The 21,161-nt window shown below is 38.2% G+C and overlaps 2 protein-coding genes, 1 long non-coding RNA gene, 1 other non-coding gene and 1 pseudogene across 4 annotated transcripts; 3 read left to right on the plus strand and 2 right to left on the minus strand.

Moving 5' to 3' along the window:
- Nucleotides 1-668: 668 nt before the first annotated feature.
- Nucleotides 669-1,260, plus strand: LOC148923299 (uncharacterized; annotated as a pseudogene).
- Nucleotides 1,261-5,075: 3,815 nt separating this feature from the next.
- On the plus strand, nucleotides 5,076-6,315 carry LOC125208646 (uncharacterized). The gene is made up of 2 exons (XR_007174153.2): nucleotides 5,076-5,308; nucleotides 5,389-6,315. It is a non-coding gene; the product is annotated as an uncharacterized LOC125208646 (long non-coding RNA).
- A 7,414-nt stretch (nucleotides 6,316-13,729) lies between these two features.
- Nucleotides 13,730-14,654, plus strand: LOC125208207 (ethylene-responsive transcription factor ERN1-like). The gene has a single exon (XM_048107790.2). It carries the CDS (start codon nucleotides 13,743-13,745, stop codon nucleotides 14,478-14,480), a length of 738 nt encoding a protein of 245 aa, XP_047963747.1. The 5' UTR covers nucleotides 13,730-13,742; the 3' UTR covers nucleotides 14,481-14,654.
- An 88-nt stretch (nucleotides 14,655-14,742) lies between these two features.
- LOC125208208 (eukaryotic translation initiation factor NCBP-like) lies at nucleotides 14,743-17,080 on the minus strand. The gene is made up of 6 exons (XM_048107791.2): nucleotides 16,890-17,080; nucleotides 16,027-16,122; nucleotides 15,822-15,926; nucleotides 15,656-15,733; nucleotides 15,154-15,273; nucleotides 14,743-15,061 (listed from the first exon to the last, which is right to left on the minus strand). The coding sequence occupies exons 1-6, from the start codon at nucleotides 17,004-17,006 to the stop codon at nucleotides 14,930-14,932; spliced, it is 648 nt and encodes a 215-aa protein (XP_047963748.1). The 5' UTR covers nucleotides 17,007-17,080; the 3' UTR covers nucleotides 14,743-14,929.
- A 2,859-nt stretch (nucleotides 17,081-19,939) lies between these two features.
- On the minus strand, nucleotides 19,940-20,019 carry LOC125208734 (small nucleolar RNA SNORD36). The gene has a single exon (XR_007174213.1). It is a non-coding gene; the product is annotated as a small nucleolar RNA SNORD36 (small nucleolar RNA).
- Between the last annotated feature and the right edge of the window lie 1,142 nt (nucleotides 20,020-21,161).

Below are 21,161 nucleotides of genomic sequence, written 5' to 3' on the forward strand. Positions count from 1 at the left end.
GTTGGCAATGGTCAGTGGACAAGGGAATAGTCATGAGAACGACGACAATGCATACCTAGAGGGTGGTAACTTATTCAACACCGCTGCCATATTTCCCTTTTTTTAATCCCGATTTTTACACACATACTTGCTTCTTAGACAATTGCTACCTTGTTTCAGATGGTACTCCTGTTGGCAACAGACGTGCAGTGAAGGGTGATCGGTCAAGGTGTTGTTGGTCAGCTCGTGAGGAGGCCGCACTTCTCTCTGCATTGAAAGAACTGAATGCGAACAGGTGGAAGGCGGACAATGGCTGCCGAGCAGGGTATTTAACTCGCTTAGCGGAGACGATCCGTCGTGACATACCAACAACTGATATTCTTCCACATCCACATGTTTACTCGAAGCTCTCAACTTGGAAAAGGAATTACTCCTCGCTTGTGGCGATGCTGAATCGAAGTGGCGTTGGTTTCAACGAGCACGGTGACTTCAAGATAGATTGTAGTGATGAACAGTGGGCACATATTGTCGCGGTATAATGCTAATACCATCTGCAATATAGAATGATGTTCTTTGTTTCATCTCACATTTACTTTGGCACACCTTTCATAACAGTATATTATGTGGGGAATAATTGTCTTGATTAATGTTTGCTTTGTTGGGTGAAATCTATTCCACAGAAAGATTCCAATGCTAGATATATGAGGAACAAATCGTGGCATTTGTGGAACGAATGGCAAGAGGTCTTCGGGAAGGATCACGCAGCTGGTGTTCGCGTGTGTGATACCCCAGATGCAGTCAACAAGATCTATGGTAAAACATCTTCATCCAACGCCACTTCTGGACCATCTACGCACATGATATTAGAGGAGTTGTTCCTAGACGAAATGTATGGTGATGGTGTCCTTCCTGAAATGGTCGATGAGAGTCGGCCCACTACTGAAATACCTGCTCTAACTATTGTGAACAAGGTCCTAAAAAAAGAAAGACATAGGATAAGATGAACGGAGTCCTTCGATTGATGAATCAGATTCATGAGGATACCAACGAGCGTCTGAAAGAAATCTCCACTAGAATTGGTTATGAGTTTGATTTAAGTACGAAGCGGACGGAAGTGTTCGACCAGCTGAAAGCTATCCCAGGTATGACTGAAACAACAATTCTACATTTCGAGGAAGCTTGTAAAAGGAACCGGAGCTTATGGACCTGTTTCGGAGTTTACCCGAAGTGTCTCGGCCAGCCTTTGTCCTAGACCTCCTGGAGATTGATCAGATGCTCTGATCAGTAGCGCTTCGTTATCCTCCGGTGTGGTTGCATTTTGTCTTCTATAAACACTCTATTGTTCTGGAGTGCTAGCATATCTATATTTTGATCAACTAAACTCCGCCTATTTGTGCATCTAGCTATGATCTTTTGGGTTGTATTATTTGTTGGAACATATATACTAAAAAACATTTTTCGAGTTTATTTTTGAATTTGATAAATTGCTTGTATATTGTAAACACTCTTCATTTAACGAGAATAATAAATGTTTTCTTCATACTGTGTATTTTACTTTAATGGGTATTGACCGTATTTAATTATATATTAAATTATATAATTAAAACGCCGGAAAGTAAAATCAGTCTAAGTCTTCTACATTGAAGGTTGGGTCGTGGAACAGGTCATCACAGTAGGTGGCCCAACCAGTACCTTGTAGAAGTAAAACTTTTTCGCAACCTAGATAGACTTTGGCTACCTATCGTGAAAGGTTGCAGTGTCCATCCGAAAGTCGTCTTTACCTTGAGAATGACTAGTGACACTGGTGTGGTATAGCATTGAATGGATCTAAAGTATAGACACGTCTTTGTTGCTATCTACTGTAAGACGATGTCTTGGAGATTTAATATTTCCTAATCTTTGTAATAATATAGGACATGCGTTATTTAATCATACGCTACTTTGACTTATCAATAGGTGCGGGTTTTTCGCAACCCAATATTCCTGATATCTTGGGTAGTAGTAATTAATAACTAGTATGGTGTCAGTTTTATTATTACATTGAATCGTGTGCCTGCGTGGTTTGACTATATCCCCAAGAGGTGTTCGAGAGAAGTTTTATTATTCGGAAACCCGGCTGGTTTGGATTTAATCCAAGAATAAATAGAAAAGGAAAAGTATATTTTGATATACACCTCGTACTAGACAAACTCTTGGAAATAAAAGATATTAATTAATTTTAAGTCTATAGCAGACTACAAATTAATTAATGGATATAGAAAGTCTTAGACACGGAAAATAATATATTAAAGAGGTTAACCCGGATTGCTTGTAATCACGGATTGGATGGGCGGTCAATATTTCTTCTATAGTGGCACAAGAAATATTCCATTGGCCTTATATTAAATTATGGATTATAATTTAATTAGTAAAGAAGGTCCAATGGGGGAGGCCCAATCCAAGCCCCATAGATCCCTAACCTAGCCCATCATAAACTCTATAAATAAGAATGTAAGGAGATGAGACAAAATATGTTATCACAAACCCTAGCCTCCACACTTGGCTTTCTTGTCTTCTCCTTTAAGATTCTTATAATTTCTAAGAGATTCCTCCCACAAGGAATTTAGATCTATAGAGTTAAGGGTCATAGGTTAGAAGATCTTTGGTCTTGCATTCACAATCAAGCTTCAAGATCTACACGTGGAGAAGTAGCAAGCCACTTCGATTCTTTGGAGAATCATTGTTGTAAGTATTCAATAACATAATTTAATTTAAATTATGTGATTAATTGCGCAATTATATGTTTCTACATGTTCAAGCATGAAATTGAATCGACCCACATAATCACCTAAATAGATTCTTTTGTGGATTTATTTAATTTGCAATTTCCGCTGCGATTATCCCCAACATTATTTTGTTTGTCATACACTAGCACTTGACAATGTTTATGTGGAAAAAACTTATGTTCTGTGGTTTACAACACATGTGATTTATGATGATGTTATCCCATTATTTTGAACCATTTCCTACATTAGTTAATAATTGGAGTGTTAATAATTTAGCTCAAGAATTTGTTGCTCGCATTGTTGAATCATTTTTGGGGGGCTTGATTACCATCACACAATTATCCCACACACATGCAAATAACAATGAGATCATACATTAGTGCAATAAGGACTAGACCCGATATGTGATCAGAACAAAAAGACATTTGTAGAAACACAAAGTTCAAACCTAAATGCAACCACCATTATTGAAACTTAAACCATAAGCCCTAACTAAAATATTACTAAAGGTGGCAAAACATATGGGGGCTGGCGGGGCAACAACTAGACAGTTAGAGGGCTGCTTTACGCGCTGGTGCAGCCGGACTCCACGACGCACACGATGAGACTTTGGGCGACGAGTACAATGCCATCACCGGGAATCGTTTTGGAGCCTTGCTTCCAACCACTCCACCAGCCATAGTTGGCGACATTGGTTCAGTATAAGTCGACATCTCGTCAAAAAGCTTGCGGCGGATCCGTGTAGATGGATCGAGGAAGGGCGAGTTCACTTCATCCAGGTCAGCTGGTAAAGCAACATGGAACTCATAAGAAGCAGCTTTCGGTACGGGGGAATCCGTTATGACGATCAGCTCCGTTGTGTCGGATATGGTTATCACCTCGAGCGAGGGCTCCACATTCTCAGCCTCATTACCGAACATGGTAGATAAACGGCTATATTCGGGCTCGTCCCGGTAATAGTATGATCCCGCAAGGGGGTTGGTCTAACAAGAAATGGAAACATCTGTTAAACATGATATCAAAAAACTAAGGACTAAAGATGCCACACGACGATGACATACCCGAAAGATAAACTTCCATGTTGCGTCGTCTGCTACGATGATCTTTTCATCAAGGTCCCAACGCACTCCCAGTGTACCCACAACCTCATTGAAAGTCTAGAAGCGAACTCGGAGTAGTTCCAAGCGAATGACAATATCGGCACAAGTAATGTCATTACCCAATCGAAGGTTAATGACCTTACTAGCCTCGTTCAGCGCCACATCAGTCACTGCGTCACCGTTCGAACCTTTCACAGGACGCAACTTGATCAACGTTGAAAGTAGCAACGTATCCATCGCTTCATTCCATTTTCCCCGGTAGAAGAACGTCGCTTGAGTAGGTATTTGTGGGTTCATTGCGTCGATCTGCTGTGAAGTGAGATATAAAGGTTGAACGAGTAGAAATCAACACCCTCGCCTTATATAATGGAAGATAACACAACCACTACTCTAACCTCATAAATGGTTATTGCTTGACCTATTAAATCAAAGTAGATAAAGGTCTAATCTCACAAAATTTTCGTTTCTTCATCCGCCGAGCTCGAACGAGTAGCCTCTTAGCCATCCATCTACCTCATTAATTGAGTTTACCGTTCGATATCATGAAGTATTGGTTATTTGAATATAAAAATCTAAATTAATCTTCACATAAGTAGTAATATTCTAAAAAATATGTTAGTCTTTTTATTTATATCTGTTACTATTTTCTCTATCCTTTATTTTGTTTGCTACAATATTTATATTTTTGCAAAAAATACTCTCCATTGCATATAGTATTTTTTATTTGGCAAATAAATTAGCATTTTCTTAGTAATGTCTTATTTTAAACTTCATTCCAAAAAATACTCTCCATTTTATAGTATTTTTTAGTTGGCAAATACATGTTGCGTGTTCTTAGTAATGTCTTATTTTAATATTCATTCAAAAAATACTCTCCATTGCATTTAGTATTTTTTATTTGGCAAATAAATTAGCATTTTCTTAGTAATGTCTTATTTTTTTAAACACCTAATCCGAAATGTATATATAAAAAATGTTATAAAAAATTACAACCAAATGAGTAGCCTACATTAGTGGAAATTATGTTTTTCCCCAAAGCTATTCCTCATTTTTTAAGTAACCAAAGTCAAAACAATGGGCGGTATTACCGCCTATTCAATATATTTTATTTAACAAAAAAGGTGAGCATTACACATGTCTCAGGAGGTGTTTATCATGTAGACACAATTTCTCATAAATGAGGGAGTCTTTGCGTATGGGTATACTCATCTTCTTTAATGAATGCATCAAATACAAGCCAACCCATACACTTTTTCGCAGCTATCATGCAGGGACAACTCTTGTCAAAATTTAATGGGGTGTTGATAGGGGAAGATGATCAATAAATATCAAGATGGAAGAGCGCTCATTATGTGTACAATCCTAAGAAACATTTCTACGGCGGACGATGATGCGTACGCTGCTTATCATAGGCTTCCATCTTTCATGAAAGTTTTTTCCGGAGCTCGCAACAAAGATGAGATTGTATGATTGTTTTCTGAATACTTTTCACGTTCTCAGCTTGTGTAAATCGAATTGCCTTACTGACTCTATACTGTGCATAGCGACTACCTCCGCAATGGGTTGCAGAGCATGGGGATGACCTGCCCTTCGACTGTCGGCTCATCATGCCAAATGGAAACCGATGGCCAGTTCGTTTGCTAAAAATTGCTAGTGGCTGTCATTTCTGCGTCTGGTGATCTGAATTTCGGCGCGATACTAATCTCTATGACGGTGAGAAACTTTCATTCACCCTCGTCAATGTGGGGATTTTCCATATTAAAAGATACAAGTCGGGTAGCGGCTGCCCACCAAGGGGTGATCTCGAAAGTTAGTCTCTTATGTACTTGACTCCATTGTCGTTGTTTTCAAAAAAAAATATTCAATCGTCTCCTTCCTCTAATATGTGTATAATGTTTATAGTGTTGACTGAGGAATAGGAGGACGAATAGGTCTACACTCCCGACATCGATTCGTCGGACGATTACACCCCATCCGAAGTTGATTCTGAATCGGCGGATGACAGTGATTATGCCGATGATAGGGGTGTGCTTGATGACGATCACTATCCGACGTGGACGTTGAAGCTAACCAAGGAACATATCAAGCCCACCATCGAAATACCGAATGAGTTTTGGCAAAGCCACATCCATGACGTAGCAGTGCAGAACGTAGTGCACTTTCTTGTTGACGGGCAGACATAGCGTATGTTGCTCAAACATAATTCGGGCAGGATTTGGATCAAGCACGGCTTGCGTCGCTTCAAAGATGCCAACGCTTTGTTCCCGGGTGTTCGTTGCCATTTTAAGCTCGTCGATGCTCGAGACATCCAGTTCTACGTATGGTTTGATCGACCCTGGGGATGTTGTGTGTTTGTATGATATCTCTGCCATGTTGTTAGTAGTTTCGTGTTGATTTGTGCGCCGATTTTAACCTTTGTGTAATAATGGTAGCACTTGTGTTTGTTAAGTGAGGATCGGCTTTGGAATACACTTCGAAGTCATCCGTGTTGTGGTTGCATATTCGCACTATCTTTTGATCAATGTTATGGTTCATGGCAGTTTGTGTAAGTGAGATCCATGTGTAGTGTTGCTCTGTCGTTAAACGATCATCATAAAGCAACATAACCAACAAATATAATAATGGCTTACAAGAACTTAAATCAATTACATCTCGGTGGTCATTAAAACGTACATAATAAACTCCACAGTTTAGATAAAACAAAGCACTACACATAGGTCAAATCCTCATTTGCTCGTCCCACATTGCTTGAGATAGGTCGTCCCTCATCTTAATCCATGAAGCAGATGGTTCGATACTGCAAATGTAATCAGTCACCGCATCCTCGGCTTCAACCCCCGTGTCATCACTTGTTTAAGATTCCAATTCCTCCTCAATGGGGTCCACCTCCATTTGACTACGAATGAAATTATGAAGTAAGAAACAAGCGATAATCAACCCTGTTTGAACTTCTATTGGGTAGAAACTGGCACTTTGGAGTATGCCCCACCGCATTTTAAGCACTGTGAATGAACGCTCGATGATATTCATCGCCTTCGTGTGCTTGAGATTAAATAACTCCTTGGGTGATTGCGGGGCTGCATTCCCCGGTCCCCACTCTTTCAAATGGTTTCGAACACCTTTGTACGGTGTCACAAATCCCTCACAATTGGAGTAAGCATTATCACATAGATAATAACAACCTGAATAACATAGCATCAGCAGCCAAAACCTATTGCAATTGATCAATTGTCTGACATAATTGATAAGACTAATTTCATGCATCGGTTATATGGTGAAAAACACTATATTTTACTGGGTCTAACACAGTTTTTAAGCCAGGTGTGTGGCGGAATCACTAGATCCAGGAAGAGCAGGAGGAAATGGACTAGCGAAGGAAAATAAAGGAAAGTGAGCGGAATTGAAGAGAAAGGAATGGCTAGACGAAGGAAGTTAATAGCTGAGGGCAACAAAGACTATTCATACCTCGCTGGACCCACTTCGACGCCCATAAATAAAGGAGCATGCAGCACACGCCAGATATATGATTTTGCTCTGAAGCTCACACACACACACACACACACACTTGGGAAAAAATGGGAATTCTGGGGTAGTAGTAGGTTTCTAGGGGTTCATCTTCAGTGAAAATCAGTCGTAACACCGTCCTTGCGAAGGGCGAAGATACAATCTATTTACATTCTATTTTGCACTTTAATTCCGTCGAACTTCACGTTTTGGAAGTCGATTTGGTTGTTGCTACTTACCGATTTATCTATGCATTGAGTTTCTGTCATGATGGTGTTTATCTTGTTCTGTGTTGTTTGAAGTTTAATTTCGGCAGTTACATGTTAATCTCTATTTTGGACAATTCTGTGCTTGATCTGGGAAATACGGCTGTGGATCTAAATTGTTGTTGCTGATTGGTGGTTGTTTGTTGAATCTGAAGCTATGGATTTACTTTCGGTCGGAGTTTGTGTCGGATGCTTGGATCCGGAGTGGATTTAGCATTCGAGGTTGGATCTGAACAAGGGAATCAAGTTGTGCATGGATTTCGGACTCTTTTGCTCTCTTTGCAGTTTACTCCGTCTAGTAGCCGTAGATCTGTTTAGTTTTTAATTGTTCTTCGTTAAATTGTTTAAATCCAGTCTGTTTCGGTTCCGATTCGTGTTCTATCTCTGTTTCTACTGAGTTTTTTATGCAATTTGATTTGAAGAAGATGATGTCGCTGTTAGTTAGTACTTTAGTTAGTTGTTTTCCAGCTTTTCGTCTGTACTCTGCTTTTTCAGCAAATGGTCCCCACCGTCAGTTTATTTCCCAGGTCTAGGTAATTTAGAATAGTTTCTTAGATCTAGTGATTGTCTTGTTTTCCAGTTTACATGCAAGATTTCTGTTCTCCCTAGATCTAGCTGTTAGCGTAGCAAATTTCAGTTCCAAGTTTAGTTTAATTTCCTCAACCCAAAAATGCGTGGCAGCAACCAACCCAAAAATAGTCCCGAATCCTTGAGCATGTCTAATTTCGCATCCATCTCTGTGGGATCGATCCCTACTTCCCTGTGCTAATTTTAGTATACGTGGTTGAGGGTTTTTGAAGAGGTATTCTGTGTGTCCAACAACTGAGATCTTCCGAGATCCGTGAGTTCCTAGACCCTGTGATCTAGTGAATTTGCTGGACCTAGGAAGCTTGTTATTTCTTACTGTGCACACAGTCTAAACCCAGAAGCTTCAATAATATACAAATATTTCGCAGCAGTTTACACAGTAGAGTCATACCTTTTGGCACTTGTAGCCCAAGTGATCTGGTCACTGCGTCACGTAAAATTCTTGCATCCCCGGCCGATCCTTCCCAGCCCGGCAACAAGTACACGAAACGTAGTCGCTGATCACAGATGGCGAGCGTGTTTGTTGTTATTTGGCCTTTCCTGTTACGGTACCTAGAAATATCTGCAAGGGGGACACAGACATTGATGTGCATCCCATCTAAAGCTCCAAGGCAGCCCTGCAATGTTAAGGAGGTTATCATATTGATGACAAAGAGGTCAATATGTAACAAAACATAAACAGACGTCATCTTAGTAATCATACCTTAAAGTCTTAAACCACTTCCATCTAGAATCGGTACACTCATCATCAATAGGAGTAGGTTGAACTAAAAAATGTTGCGTGCGGGGAGAGCACACCTCGAAGCACAAGATGAATGTATCGTGACACAGTTTGTGAAGAGCTCATAAAATCATAGCCAACAATTCGTGTATTCTTGTGGTGAGATAGAACACATAGAAACATCGCTACTTGCTCCTCTACGGTGATGAATTTTTGGTCAATTAGACCACTCTTATCCCTAAGAACACGACATAATCGACCAAATGTATTTATGTCCATCCGTAAGTTGTCAATACAAGATCGATCGGTGAGACGGACGAGCCTGCAGAGCTCAGATCAACCATTTCACCCGCTAATTCTCTACTCGTCCGTTTTCTTTTACGACCGGTAGTTCCAATTAGTGATAGAATCATTTGTACCAGGAGCATGTTCATTTGATGGTTCCTTAAAATTTCTTCTATCAAAAGCATTATGGTGGTCAATTCTTCCAATTTTCTTGACTGTATGGAGGAAGACGATTTTACAATACCCATTCCATACAAAACAAAACAATTCTAATGTGTGTGGGTGTGTGTGTAGCTTGAATGTTAGCTATCCTCTACAGACCATCCAAAACACTCATGAGAACAATAATATCGTGAACCAATCCAAACAAACTATGCTATCAACGAAATCCAAAATCATACACGATTTACAATTCGAATAATAAGAACGAAAATTTGGTAACATACAACAGCCAAGGTTACAACACAGTAGACATATGAAGCACATAACCTGGCAAACTTTGTCAATAATTCAGAATTTGAAACGCTCTTGTACATAGAAACCTATATGTAGCTGAAATTGTGGAAAACGGCAAATACCTTGCGAATTATGTGTTCGTCGGCCATGGCGATTTCCGTCAATAGTGCAGATATGTTCTGATTCAGATCCCCTTTGGCATCTACCAACAGAGTTGCCCCTTGCTCGATTGATTCTCGGTTGAGGGGAAAAAAACCATTTTAAAAGATGCAAAATATGGGCAATTATGCAATTGAGATCAACACGAGGGCATACCGTATACAGATCTGTGTTTCGACGGCGGTGATAACCCGTCACAGTCGACAAATTGAAGGTCGTCGTCTCCAATTTCTAGCGATTGAAGAGTGATGTAGAGGGGCATAAAGGTCTAATTTGGATGGAGAAGTGTATCGGAGATTTCTCAATTTCTTATGTCGGCCGAATTTTGGGGTATAGCATAATATGGATGGATCGCATTGTTGTATGAGTTTCTACCAGGTCACAATTTTTGTACCGGATCCTAGCTGTAGTCTAACATGGAAACCAAACACCAGGATAGGGGTAGATAAAGCCTTCTATACATGGCTAACGGGCCAATCAAACGTGCCCTTAGGGCTTGATTGATTGGTAGTAATACGTCCGATAGAGATAGTTATATAGGCTTTTCTAGCTGATTGATTGGAATGTTAGTCTACCCACTTGACCCGGGTTTGTTTTCTTGACCCGCTAAAATTTAGTTTATTATCTACTCCCTCCGTTCCATAGTAATAGAGTCATTTTGCCATTTTGGTACGTTCCATAGTAATAGAGTCATTGCCTTTTTTAGTAAAAGTTGACACATTTTCCACACCTACTTTACTCTCTCTTACTTTTTTATTTCTTCATCTCTCTACCTTTTTCATTTTCCACTTTATTCTCGCTTTACTTAACTCACCTAATACAATTTTTCTTAATCTCCGTGCCGAAAAGAAACGCCTCCATTACTATGGAACGGAGGGAGTACAATTCACAGAATAAACAATATCACCAACACCCCTCCAATAGTGTGAAACCCAAATTTCCACATAGAATTTAGGGCACTTTGCAGACCATTTTGCCCTTCAATTCCTCTTCTTCTTCTTCTTCTTCTTCTTCTTCTTCTTCTTCTTCTTCTTCGTTGTGGCCTCACCCCAAATTGAAGTGAGAGCTCCAACACTTGAGTTTCTCCAGCTGTGGCCATAAACGGACGATCAATTTAGAGGAGAAGAGAGTTTGCGTAGAAATGACGGGCGAACAAACTCAGACTAAGGTTTGTCTATTTCCCCTCAATTGGCTTCCCTCTGTTACCCTTTTTGATTGAATTCACAAATCGATCTTGCTGATATGTTTCTGATATGGCGTCGAAGGGTTAGGGTTCCTTTTGTTACCATTTTTTGTCGAATTCAGAAACCGATTTTGCATTTCTGGTTCTGATATTGTGTCGAAGGGTTTGGATTCCCCTCTGTTACCATTTTTGCTCGAATTCACAAATCGATTTTGCATTTACAGTTCTGTTATTGCATTGAAGGGAGAGGGTTCCCTCTGTAACCATTTTCTGTCGAATTTCACAAATGGATTTCGCACTTAGAGCATCTCCAGTGGGCGGATGTCCCCCACGGACATCCACTAAGGACTTCCCAAAAACATTTCTTGCCATGTCACTGGGACTTCCCATCCCACTGCCACATCACTAGGACTTCCCCTGCACAATCCGCCCTTCCCATCGCCCTTCCCGCGCGGATTTCCCGCAATAAAAAAAATCACAATTATTTAATTACGTTACAGAATTAAAATTTTGACACGGAATACGGGGAAATGAAGTTCAACGAGCCGTATATATAGAGTTTAAAAAAAAAATTAAACTCGGACGTCCGCGGTGGACGTCCGACCGACGCCACAATGGCGGACGTCCACCCGCCCGTCGCCAGGATATCCGAGGACGTCTGATGTCCGACTTATTTTGTTCCAATGGCGGACGTCCCGGTCGCCCGTCGCGGAAGTCCGACCGGACGTCCGCCGTTGGAGATGCTCTTAGAGGTTCTGATATTGCATCGAAAGTTAGATATAATGTTTTTTGTTGACCACTTGTTCCACAAATTTCCACTATTATTTCTTTAATTCTAAAGAGTACTTTTCAATAGAAATATTTCTGTAATTTGAATAAATTGATATCCTAATATTCCTGCAGTTTGGATTGAGCATCTTAGAACCTATGTTGATACCAAAATTCTACATTTTATTTCAGCGAATGACATAAATTACCAACTATGTATATATATTCTGGATGAAGAAACAACAGACATATGAAATCAATCAAGCTCGCCACATAATGTCATGAATAAAAACTTGATGAGTAATTCCCCGATTGAGAGCCAACACAAATCAACTGCCCCAAATTTGTAGAAAAAGAAAGGTACAGATAAAGCATAGCAAATTAACAAACATATAGTGAGCACAATACAGACTGCAGTCGACGATTTACAAAACAAAAATATGCTGTTCTAAAACCAGAAACCCTTCAACATAGACTAAGTTCCGGGAATTATCATAACATTATAGAGAGTAAATACGTGAATCGAAACCATGTCTGATTATACGCAGTGGAGCGTCGAGCGTCAATCTACGCCTCTTCCCCCATCCACAAGCCACCGAGAGTCTCTCTCAATTGAGGTATGTATATGATTTCTAAAAGGCAATGCTGAAATTGGAAGGAAGAAAATTTCAAAAAAATTTGATTCCCGCTAAGCTAAAAAACAAGGGTAATTTGGGGAATGCAAATTGGGAACAATGACTGCTATATCACCTATCAAACACCAGTTAGTCAAACCTAAGTTAACAATGTCGATAATCAAATACTGATATGGGATTACAAACTCTGCCCCAAAATTATGGAAAAGCATATTACTAACTTATCTGAGATTTTCCTTTTCTCGACAATCAATCGAACCCTTAGTTTTTCAATTGGCAAATTAAAATAATGAAATTTAAAGCGTTAGAAAAGTATGGATTTATATAGTAAGATACAATAGAGGCGTGAAAGTCCAAAAACCATTTAAGTAATGACGAATGAGAAGGTTTGGGAGAAGAAAAAAAATTGTGTGCGCTTACGCATATGAATGGCGACTCCTCCTTGTTTCTCCCTCTCGCAGCCACCAATGACGTAAAATATTCTTCCAAACCAATAATGATAAGCACGCCTTCTCATATAGCGGAGTATATTATGTTTCACAAGTCAAAAGTAGTCGAATACTGCCAAATGAGCTCTTTTTGGGATAGAAAGGGACAACTAACCTCAATTAGCATCTTGCTTAGCCTTATTCTTAGATGCTCATTTCCCATTAAACCCACTATAAATTATTACAACCCCTTTTTATCAAAATTAAAATCAATATGAGAATCAAGAACATATCTTCCACAATTAGTGTCTAATTAATGAAGAGAAGAAAAGATGTAGACTTATATAAATTGATTGTATTTTTCGTATAAGGATGTGTTCTATAAATAGTTGATGTAGCAGAGGCAGAAGAAGACCCCTTTTTGTTTTCGCCATACTTCAGTTTCTATCACTTCCAGCTTTTATCGGTCACCAAATAAGAGCATCTGCTTTTCATACTCAAATCAAACTAATTGAACAAGCAGCAGTAGCATAGACTGCATAGTACTACTAATAAATTAATACTAGTTTTGTTGTTGGTTTGTAATTATGAATAGTAATTAGTCTTTGGAGGAGGAGGGTGTCTAGTTTTGCTCCAAGTGGCAAGCTCTCGTGCATCGGGACTAGAAGACAAACATACCCAGCCAAACAACAAATAACCAAATACCCCTCTAAGAAATTGTAATAATAATTCTTTGTTGACCCGGCCCGCCCCACACAACATCTTTTATATTACCATTCCTCTCCTAACGTTGTTGCTTTACAAGTAAAACGTATGTCGCCTTCATCTACTAATTAAAATAGCTATAAATAGGTGCTACACAAACAAATGATGGCATAAACAAAGTGTTAACCTTGTCAATTCCAATGGAAATTAAGTTCCAACAGCAACAGCAGGAGAAAGTGAAGCTCCCCCCAACCAAAACCACCAAAATGAAAGCAGGCAGCCGCAGAAACAGCAACAAATTCATCGGAGTTAGACAAAGGCCTTCCGGGAGATGGGTGGCAGAGATCAAAGACACAACGCAGAAGATAAGAATGTGGCTGGGAACCTTCGAGAGCGCTGAAGAAGCTGCTCGTGCCTACGACGAGGCCGCCTGCCTCCTCCGCGGCTCCAACACTCGCACCAATTTCGTCACTCAGGTTTCCTCCAACTCCCCTCTTGCATCCCGCATCAACATGCTTCTCAACAACAACAAAATCAATAGCGCAAATGCAAATGCAAATCCAAATCCAAAACCAAAGAAGAAGCACCTGCAGCCTCAGCCAACGTCTAGTCAAGACGTGGAATCATCGACGAGCACTAGTCCCTTGTTTGAAGATGATGTCTATAAGCCTGATTTGGGTCAATTAGTCGATGATGCAGCGGAGGGATGGGGTTTTGGTAGAGGTTTTCTGTTGCCTCAGGCTCAGGAGATGATGATGTTGGAGCTGCCAGATGAGAATTCGGAGCTGTTCGAATTCGAGCGCATCAAAGTTGAGAGGCAGATTTCAGCTTCGCTTTATGCCATAAATGGTCTTCACGACTATATGGAGACTGTCTACGATCCAAGCGATGCTTTCTGGGATCTTCCTCCTCTATCTAATCTAAATCTCCCTTCTTAACCTCATTATTTCCTCAGTCTTAACTTACTTTTCTAGCTCTATCAACAAACCACCACAATATTCAATCTGTGATGCCGATTGCAAGAAATCCTCTGTAACTTCTTTTGTGCTCTATTGATAAAAGGCAGAGAGCTGGAACAATACTAGCTCCGCCTAATATATAGATATATAGAGCTTACACCAATTCCATGTAATACATTGTAATTCGATTTTGCAGTATTACCATCATTCAAGAAGCCAATAAATAATCAGACAACGGATCTAGGTTGTTGGGAACGTTTCTCTCAATAAGACGTAAGTGCATGTTTAAAACAAAATATTTGACTTATACATGAAAATCCAAATCATGTGGATTAGTTGAACATCAACATTGAAACCGTATCACCTCTCTCTTAGTTTAGGAGAGCCTCTCAAGCAGAAGCATTCTTCCAGTATGAGTAGGGCAATTCCTATCCTCTCAACCATGTGTTTCGATATGAGGAGTTGTCACGTAGTGAAGCATCGTGGGGCTTGTATTCCATCACATAGCTGTGGGGAAGCTTTAGATGCCGCTTGATCGAGTCCCTCAGAGCCATCACAGCCTGATCGTACCAAAAAAAAGAAAACATGTTCACCATACAAGGAAAGACGAGGATTATAAGAATACGTTTGTATTACAAGAAAAGCACCCAACCTGATGATCAGATGCATTGCGGTTCCAAACACTCAATATATCCTCATTAAAACGGATACTCAGTACTGCACCACAAATATTATCGCCATAATCAAGTTGATCTCCTACCAACGCTAGAACCTGGAGGTCAACAGCTATGCAACAATTAGTAGGTAGCTTTTCAGATTAAAAATCAGTGCATATTATAAGTAGCTTACATAATTAAATAAGATACATGCACCAACACACACACATATAAAAAAAACAATCCACCTAGTAATCACAAGACCAGATTAATATACTACTTAGCTCCGATAGATGATATCTGTTCAGAAAGTACTATATTATCAAAGCCAACTGAACATAGACAAGGACACCAGAAAGGTTGCTAAAATGACAGCTCTGCAAGTTGTTTTAAATTACACCATGGGTGTGTGGACTTATATAGGTGGGGGTTAAGATTAAGATATTTACTCCAGCAGGAAAAAGAGGATCGTTTTTATTGGGTAGTTAGTTTCCATACCAGGTCCTCCCAGAAACGGCCTGACACAGCCTTCTTAAGTCGGATAATCCATTTCCCACCATTGCGGTTAGCAAAATCCTGATAAAAGAATATAAACTTGAGAGATTACAATCCATGAAAATAAAAGAAGCAAAAATTTAAAAGCTACTGGAATAACCCTATGTACCTCCCATAGCGGACGGATACCGTCCTTGAATAGATGCAAATCTGTTGGGCTTGGCAAAGTTGAAGGGCGGGCTAGGTGACAATAGCATACCCAAAAGGCTTCAACCTGAACCAGTCATGATGGATTCGAGAATACAAACTTTAGTTGAGGTGAAGGCCAAATCTTCACTGCCTCCAAAAATCATTCATGCAGCAAAAGAACTTACCGTACTGAAATCCACTATCTTCTTAATATTATCCTCGTACGATGTTTGAGTTCTGACTCCAGGAGTTCGACGAGTGTACCAAAATACAAATTTGTTCTGAAGGTGATATATTTTGCATAGATTAGAACCAGGAGAGTGGATTTGTAGCAATACATTAGCAATAGTTTATTCATTATGCAACTTCCATCTAGCTAGCTTCGGTCTCAAGGAATAATGTACTATCAATGAAAAACATATAACCATGCTTCGATCGAACGGATTCTGGAATGGTCTATACTAATAAACCCACTGGTGGTAATCTAAATTGGAGATGGAAGAGTTTTAAAATTGGAGAATTATATATTAGTGAAGAAGACACTAATCTAATCCACCCTCATTTAGAATCGAATGAAATGAGACATGACTATGTAGATATAAGATTTCATCACTGTACCACTGCTCACTACATATGTCATGATTTTCAAACTGAACTTCCAAACATGAATATATGTCAAAATGTAAGTAACCGAATCAGTCTTGTTTGTTAATTGGATCTTTTAGCCTTGTCAAGATATAGTATTGGCTCATTTAATCAAATCGAAATAACGTTCGGAATTGATTGTGCAAGGCATCCCCGATTGATTTAGGGGAAATGGTCCATGAACACAATAGACCAAAAACAAAAATGAAATAAGTGAAAATAAAGTAAGAGGGCAAAGAAAAACAACCGAGGGTTGTTTCAATTCGATGGTGAATTTGTTGGTTAGCAAACAAGCGCTTGCCACGAGAAAGATTAATGCTTGAATAGCATAACAGGAAAAGCGGAATATTGCAGTAAGAAAATAAAGATGATGTAAAACTGAGAAAAAAGGGGGGAAACGAACTCTGAGGGGATGCAGACCGGCCTTGAGATCGAGGACAAGGCGTTCTCTATCTTCGTCGGAGGATGTCTGGTTGTTATTGTTGGCGTCGTTTTCGTTTTTCACCGATACCGATTCCATTTTTAATCCCTAACTCTCTCTCTCTCTCTGATAAACCTAAGTCGGAAATTGATTTTATTTACAGTCGTTGAATGAGGAAACAGGAAAGGTGCTTATGTGTCGTAACTTTATACCTGATATTTGGGCTTGTTTGTTGTGGGCTTATTTGACGACCCATTTAGCTGGGCTGAAACCATATATACCACCATATAAGTGGGCACCCTAATGAAAGTTAATACTATCATCTAAATTTTTAAAAATGGAATTGCTTCTAAAATTAATCGAATAGTATGACATTTTAGACTCATTGATTATTTAATTACCCCGAGTTAATTGATTCACTATTTATTTTGCAAAATCATATGCAAAAAACGTATAGATTCATATGCAACAAAATTTTCTGCTCGATTTTTCATCCTACTTCACTTTCTAATTCACATAATCATACGAGTAAGCTCTCCCCTCCTTCTCTCTCTTTCTAAGTATGCTTGTATATATACACGTGCGAGGGTGTGTTTGTATTTGTGTTGTGCGTGAAGTAGAGCATTGATAAAATTCTTAAATTTGGTGTGTTTGAAAAATGGTGTCCACAAATGAGGCACTTTTTTTAATAAGATAAAAAAAAAAGGAGTATATGAAAAAGATTAAGGAGATTTGTCCAAACCGTGATTAGCCTGAATTTTATGCATTTAAGTTATAATATTATAGTTTGGACTGGGTTGTCAAAATAAATATCGGATATAAGATACTCAATATCTGATATTGTTTGTGTTAAAATGACAACACCTCCTAAAGTAACACCATACCACCATTTTTAGTCAATCATTTATATACATGGACGAATAATCAACTGTCATGTGACAATCATAAAAAATGTTCAAGGGCAAATTTTCACAGGCTGCAATATCCAATACGCTAGACTACAATTTTTTCCACTTGCAATATCCAATAGGTTGGACTGCAATCTATAGATTGCAGTCTAGATTGCAGTCTAGTGTATTGGATAGGTTGCAATCTAGCTAGTGTATTGGATATTGCAATGTAGCATTTATAATATTGCAGTGTAGCATGGTGTCACGGTGTCATTTTAAGAGGTGTTGTCATTTTAACGCAACCCTACCTGCTATAAAGAAACAGAAACCATATTTGTTATAGTTTTGAATAAAAAAATCTCATATTTTCTCCTCCTATAATCCTTATTCTTTGATACAATTTCATATTGTTTAGTTTCCTTTGTTGCTAACCATGGAGGATGAATCCCTTCGGGCACATTCGATAAAATTGGAACGAAACTATGGAGGATGATGAGAATAATATATTCTCTGATTCCCCAAATTTCTATCCTTCCCAAAATTCAGAAATGTACAACAATGATGAGGGTGTTGGCATACGGGACAACAGCCAACTTACACGACGAATATTTGAGAATGAGCGTACAACTTATTCGCAAATCTCTCATCAAGTTCGTTGAAGGTGTAATTTCTAACTTTGGCGACGAGTACTTGCGAAGGTCCACCGGGAATGGAAGAATTGTCCCACTTCATGGGCCGGACAATATGCTGAAAGAAGCAAGAATCCGACAATCATCTTAGAAGCAGTAGCATCTTAAGATCCATGGATCTGACACGCTTTTTTTTTTGGAACTCCGAGTTCGAGAAATGATATTAATGTGCTTGACCAATCTCTTGTTTTTGATGATATTTTGGAAGGTCAAGTACTGAAGGTCATGATATAGTAAATGGTCACGAAAAAAATATGAGATATTATATCACTGAAGACATATATCCTTAATGGTCGGCATTTGTCAAATCTATTCCAAGTCCACAAATGATGAAGTACAAGTTGTTTACCACCAAGTGCCCGCGCGAAAAAATATTGATCAAGCTTTTAGTGATATTATGGAAAAAATAATGATTGTTTTTATCAAATGTCCATTGTGATATTAGAGGAAAATAATAATTGTTTGCATAATCTTGCACAATATGATAGTGGAAGACAGAAGAAACATGTAGCTGAACTATTGTTATCCTGCAGAGTTCATTCAAGATAAACTTGGACAAAGCAGTCGTGAAAATGAAGATGAAGACGAGAATAATGATTTCATACAAACTACGAATGAGATTGCAAGTCTAGCTTCTTATATGAAAAATAAAGCACGACTTCTTAATAGAGAAGCTCACAAAGCTCAGTCTAAACGATTTGGTTGAGGACAAAATTTACCGAATCACAACTTAATGTCTAATTTTCATCTTATGTTTTAAGCATCAATTATGTATTTTCAATTATCGTAATTTATGTTTTTGTTTGTTGTTTTCATAATTTTTAGTTTGTTATTTAATTGTGTTTTTTATAAATTTTATTGTGTAATATTAAAAAAATTATATAATAATATTATTAAAAAATAATAATATAAATAATAAATATACAATAGCGTAGTTGGATGGTCAGGAATCTGAACAAATGAAAACTTTAAATATTGTACAAACTCAAAACTATAATCTAAATCATTGAAAAATATAACAGATCACAAAAAAACATTTAACAAGAAAATGTTAAAATTTCAACGGTAGTCAATGATTGATGTTGTGTTGATATTGTGTGTTGAGAAGTTTTGAATTTGTATAATATAGAAATTTGAATTTTATCACTACCCTGTATGGTCATTGATAAATCTAGAAAATGCGTCATTGGAATTGGACTTGAATGAATATTGATAATGTGAAAAATGACATAAAAAAATACTATAAATTAACTAAATATTGTTAAAGTGGATAATTGAGTTGGATGGTAGCTAAACATAATTTATAGTAGAACAATTATAATTAAGCTTTCGGGTCAGGGGTCGACCACCCCTTATCCCTGAATCCGCCCACTGAAGTGAGAGATTAGTATATATAGGAATTGATAAATTCAAGATATAATTTGAACCTGAAAACTTGAAATAAAAATGAGACAGGGCATCAGTTTTAAAAAGCTCGATTTTGCAGCTTCACGGTTTGATAAGCACAAAATACAAATAACTCATCATCTGCCCAGAAAAATCAAAATGCGTACATATACAACAGTAGGCCAAAGAAAAGAATCAAGCAAACCTAAATCGATACGATTCTTCATAAACAATTGGCACCAGTAAATAATTTGTCACCGTTTGACACGAGTTAAAACAATGGTAATGGAGTAGTACAAACTACAAACCAATAACTTTTCAACATCGAAATCAAATAGCGACGTGTATGAAGCAGAATAAGGAACAAGACAAAAGGTGTGATGTTCCTAGCACTCAATTACTGTTTCAACTCATTATGCGCCTCCGTCTGAACCTAAATGGTAACTAATTTGCACATTTCACGCACCACCAATAGATTATTCAAGAGGCAGTGCATCAAATTTTCCTAAATACGTAAAAAAATGATTCCTAATTTACAAGTGGAAGATAGAAGATGTCAAAGGATTATTTATGTAGCTAAAATCACAGTAGCCTGTCATAAAAGGCCTAAATTTTAGTGTTGGCCTCCTAACTAAACCAAAACTGAGACGAGTCAATACGATTAATCGTAGATCCTCAACAGGAAACTCAAAGAGGCACAAAAGAATCACAAAATTTATAAACGGAAGGAGAGTAACAGTTTGAGTTTATAGCAGCAGATCTAGGGTTTTCATATTTCTCTCTCTAAGTGGGCCGTGCAAAAATATGTTTACTGTTGGGCTCAGATTTATATTCAAATACTATCAACATTTACTTTTGGATCTTCGTAAATCGGAGCGGATTCGCTCATTCATATAATACACCATTTTATACTACACTAATAAAATAATGACACGTGGATATTTTTTAAATTAATAAAATAAAATACTAAATGATTAGTTATCATCATACGTTTAATCATACACCAATATAATAGCTCACGTATTCTTCAAAAAGGAAATAACAAACTAAAACCTAAAATCTAAACCCTAGACATTTCATTTATTCAATTCCCATTAAAAATCATAAAAAGAGCTTAGCGCCGAAAAGTGTCTGCATTCTTATTCTAAGTTCAAATAAAGAAGATTTCCAAGTTTTCATTTATTCTAAGTTTCTTCCTTCTAATTCTCTAAGTTAAGTGCAAACAGAGAAATCTAGTCTCAGAGTTAGCTCGTAGCGTTTTGGCACTGCAAAATGTGGAGGTCTTGATT

The sequence above is a fragment of the Salvia hispanica genome, chromosome 6, assembly GCF_029641045.1.
Source record: "Salvia hispanica isolate PSC_SH4W2 chromosome 6, Shi_PSC_v1, whole genome shotgun sequence".
NCBI classification, from domain to species: domain Eukaryota; kingdom Viridiplantae; phylum Streptophyta; class Magnoliopsida; order Lamiales; family Lamiaceae; genus Salvia; species Salvia hispanica.